General features: G+C 59.5%; 1 protein-coding gene across 1 annotated transcript in view; it reads left to right on the forward strand.

The window, feature by feature from the left end:
* The window catches only part of UBE2O (ubiquitin conjugating enzyme E2 O), a 63,233-nt gene that overhangs the window by 54,446 nt on the left and 5,050 nt on the right, over positions 1-3,737 (forward strand). The window contains exons 13-15 of the mRNA XM_004374134.3: positions 242-331; positions 1,226-1,922; positions 2,124-2,260. Of these exons, the coding sequence (XP_004374191.1) occupies positions 242-331; positions 1,226-1,922; positions 2,124-2,260 (924 nt within the window). The remainder of the gene's footprint in view (positions 1-241; positions 332-1,225; positions 1,923-2,123; positions 2,261-3,737) is intronic.

Raw genomic sequence — 3,737 nt, forward strand, 5'->3', positions numbered from 1 at the left:
TGAGCAGGGCTGCCACAGCCAGGTTGTCCCTGGACGGTGAGCTGGGAGGTATGAGCAGGGCTGCCACAGCCAGGTTGTCCCTGGCCTTAGTTACTCCCATTCTCGGGCTGGTGCCCACTTTTCTTCACTGCTCCTGGTCTTGTCCCCTGCCGCCCACTGCTGGCTGGGCTCCCTTTCCCCGAAGTCTAGCCTTCGCCCCTCCTGGAGAGCCGTGCCCTTGACTGTCCTGTTTGCCCTGCAGCCATCGGTGGGTCAGGTGGCCCGTGTGGACGTCAGCAGCAAGGTGGAGGTGGTGTGGGCTGACAACTCAAAGACCATCATCCTGCCCCAGGTGAGGTTCTGCCAGGGCCCGAAGAGTGCCCATGTCCCATCGCCTCTCCGGGAATGGACAGGATCCGCTGGCGGACCTTACCAACAGGAGCCTTCCTATAGAAGGGTCTCGGAGATCTTAGAGCAAGCATGTGAGGAGGGCAGCTGTTACTCATGCGGCCCCAGGTCAGGGCAGCCAGGGGAACCATGGCACATCCACAGCCGGCCTCACCCAACAGGTTCTCCAGCTCACCAGGGTGTGTGGATTTCCACAGACCTCCATGTTGTCTGGATTCCTATCTCACTGCACTAAGCAAATGCAAATTACTCCTTAGGGGAGACGGTGATTTTCCCACCAACACTGCTAGGAAAACATTAACAGCTAAGGCAGAGACAGGAGAAGGCTGACTGATTCGGGCTCTGCTGGTGTGCTTGGGACCATTCTGCCCCGAGCTCTCCTTTGGCGGCGCCAGCCAACGTGGTGGTGGGGGCTCTCCCCTCGTCTAGTAGGCCATTCCAGGGAACCAGACGGGGTACGGCACAGGCTGGCTCTCCCCCCTCCAACCCTTCCTGTCACATGTTCTGCCCTCGTCACTGTGGCAGTGGTCTGAGCCCTCGGGTGGGGCTGGATTTGACAAGGTCTCCCCTTGGGACCCTCAGCCCGGGATACTGACCACAGGCACAGAGGCGGGGGAGGCTGGGCGCTGCTCCTGTGGGTGGTGGTGGGGCAGGTGAAGGCTGACTCCCATGGATCGAGGGACCCAGCTGGCGCCAAGAGGTTCAAGCCACAAGGTCCAGAGCAGGAAAGGGAGGATGGGGTTGCCAGGGCCTCAGTGAGCCCGGTCATCAGCTGTGAGGATCAGGAGCCCCCCGTGGTGCCCCCACGTCTGCACCTCCTTTGTGCCTCTCCCCCCAGCACCTGTACAACATCGAGTCCGAGATGGAGGAATCCGACTATGACTCGGTGGAAGGCAGCACCAGCGGGGCGTCCTCAGACGAGTGGGAGGACGACAGCGACAGCTGGGAGACGGACAATGGGCTGGTGGAGGATGAACACCCCAAGATCGAGGAGCCCCCCATCCCTGCCGCTGAGCCACCAGCCGTCCCTGAGGAGGACAAGGGCGTGGTCATCAGTGAAGAGGCCGCCACGGCCGCCATCCAAGGGGCTGTGGCCATGGCCACCCCCATGGCGGGGCTGATGGAGAAGGCGGGCAAGGAAGGGCCCCCAAAGAGCTTCCGGGAGCTGAAGGAGGCCATCAAGATCCTGGAGAGCCTGAAGAACATGACGGTGGAGCAGCTCCTGACGGGCTCGCCCACCTCCCCCACAGTGGAGCCGGAGAAGCCGACGCGGGAGAAGAAGTTTCTGGATGACATCAAGAAGCTGCAGGAAAACCTCAAGAAGACCCTGGACAACGTGGCGATTGCTGAGGAAGAGAAGATGGAGGCGGCGCCCGACGCGGAGCGCAAGGAGGACAAGCCCGAGGGGCAGTCTCCAGTGAAGGCGGAGTGGCCCAGCGAGACCCCGGTGCTCTGCCAGCAGTGTGGCGGCAAGCCGGGCGTCACCTTCACCAGCGCCAAGGGCGAGGTCTTCTCCGTGCTGGAGTTCGCCCCCTGTGAGTTGGCCCTGCTGCCCGGGACCTCTCCCGATGCCGATGCCGGGAGGAGCGGGTGGGAAGTAGGTGGGTGGACTCACCTGTCTGGAGACGTACAGCAGCTGTTCGCCCAGACCGGGTTCCCAAGGGCAGCAGCCGCTTCTCCACACAGAGCTCCTGGGGCCCTCCAGGAGTGACCAGCCCCTCTCTTCCCCATTCCAGCAAATCACTCTTTTAAGAAAATTGAGTTCCAGCCTCCAGAAGCCAAGAAGTTCTTCAGCACGGTCCGGAAGGAGATGGCACTGCTGGCTACCTCACTGCCCGACGGCATCATGGTCAAGACCTTCGAGGACAGAATGGCAAGTAGACGGCGAGGGCTCGGTGTGGGCGCGGTGTAGGTGGGTGCAGGGTGGTTCCTGGAACACTGGGACTGACAGGCACCCTCCTACGAGTGAGGACACTGGCCCAGTTGGGGGAGGGGCTGGCAGGAGCTGGCAGGGGCCCACACCTGTCCCGACCAGATGGTTCTTCCCCTTCTTAAATTAGTTTTAAATTGTGTAATTATTACCTGGGAGTCCTTGAGTGGCACAAACCATTAAAAACTCAGTTACTAGCCCAAAAGTTGGCAGTTTGAACCCACCCAGAGGTGCCTTGAAGACAGGCCTGGTGATCTGTTTCTGAAAGGTCACAGCCTTGAAGACCCTGTGGAGCAGTTCTACTCTGCACACATAGGGTTGCCTTGAGTCGGGATCAACTCGTCGACAGCTCACAACAATTAATACCTGAGTCCACTCTTCCTGAAAAATTAGAATAGCACAGGAGCGAAGTTCCTCTGAGCCATCCCCATCCCCAGCTCCCCAGTCCTATCCCTATTCTTGCCCCCAGGGGTCCTGACTGTTAAGATTTGGGGGTCTCCTTTCAGACCTTGTTTTCTTTCATTGTTCTCACGCGTCACCGTAAACACATAGTGCGCTGTGTGATTTGTTTTACATAAATAGCGTGTCATTATACACATCTGTCATTTGTTTCTGTCACTCAGCAGGGTAATTTTTGAGACCTGTTGATGTCAATCTAGTTCACTCCCTTTAACTACAGAAAAGTGCCCCACCGCAGGAGCACGTTGGGGTTGGCATTTCCATTCTTCTCTTCTCGGTCTGGCCTGGGCTTTCTGAGTAATGTTTACAGAGGGGGTGAGCGCTTCTTTGTTCGCCCCAGGAACAGGCAGCCTGTTCCACTTGCCGCCTCCTTTATTCACCAGGCTTGTCCTGGGCCCCTGCTGTCAGCTGGGCCCCGAGCTAGACTCTAAATTAGAGGCTAACGGATGGCGGCGCCAGCTCGCCCTGCCCTGGAACGAAGGGCCAAAGACCGGAAGGGGCAGGGGCCAGGAGCAACAAAGCGGGGCTCAGGCATCGTGGGGCTCAGTGTGCTCAGGGTTCCTCTACCTTTACTTCTGGGTTTCCTTGGGGTTTAGTAAAATCCTGCTTGAGAATCCCACCCTGCCTTAGCTCTGCTGAGGGAAACGGGGTGGCCTTCCTGTGTTGTTCTCCTGTTCCTAGACCTCACACAGAGGGGAAGGGGGCAGCGTGCATCTGCACGGGTGGGGCTAGTAGGAACGCGCGGGAGGGGACTCCAGCTCTTCATTCCGCCCTTTGCCCATGCCCACGCCCAGCTCACCCTCGCCACACACACTGCCCACATGATGGCCCTCTGCCCACACCCAGCTCACCCTCGCCACATACACTGCCCACACTGATGGTCCCGCATGATGGCGCCCTCTGCTGCACCCGGCTCACCCTCACCATGCACACTGCCCGTGTGATGGCGCCCTCTGCTGCA

This window comes from Trichechus manatus, unplaced genomic scaffold, assembly GCF_000243295.1.
Source record: "Trichechus manatus latirostris isolate Lorelei unplaced genomic scaffold, TriManLat1.0 scaffold00028, whole genome shotgun sequence".
Classification (NCBI taxonomy): Eukaryota; Metazoa; Chordata; class Mammalia; order Sirenia; family Trichechidae; genus Trichechus; species Trichechus manatus.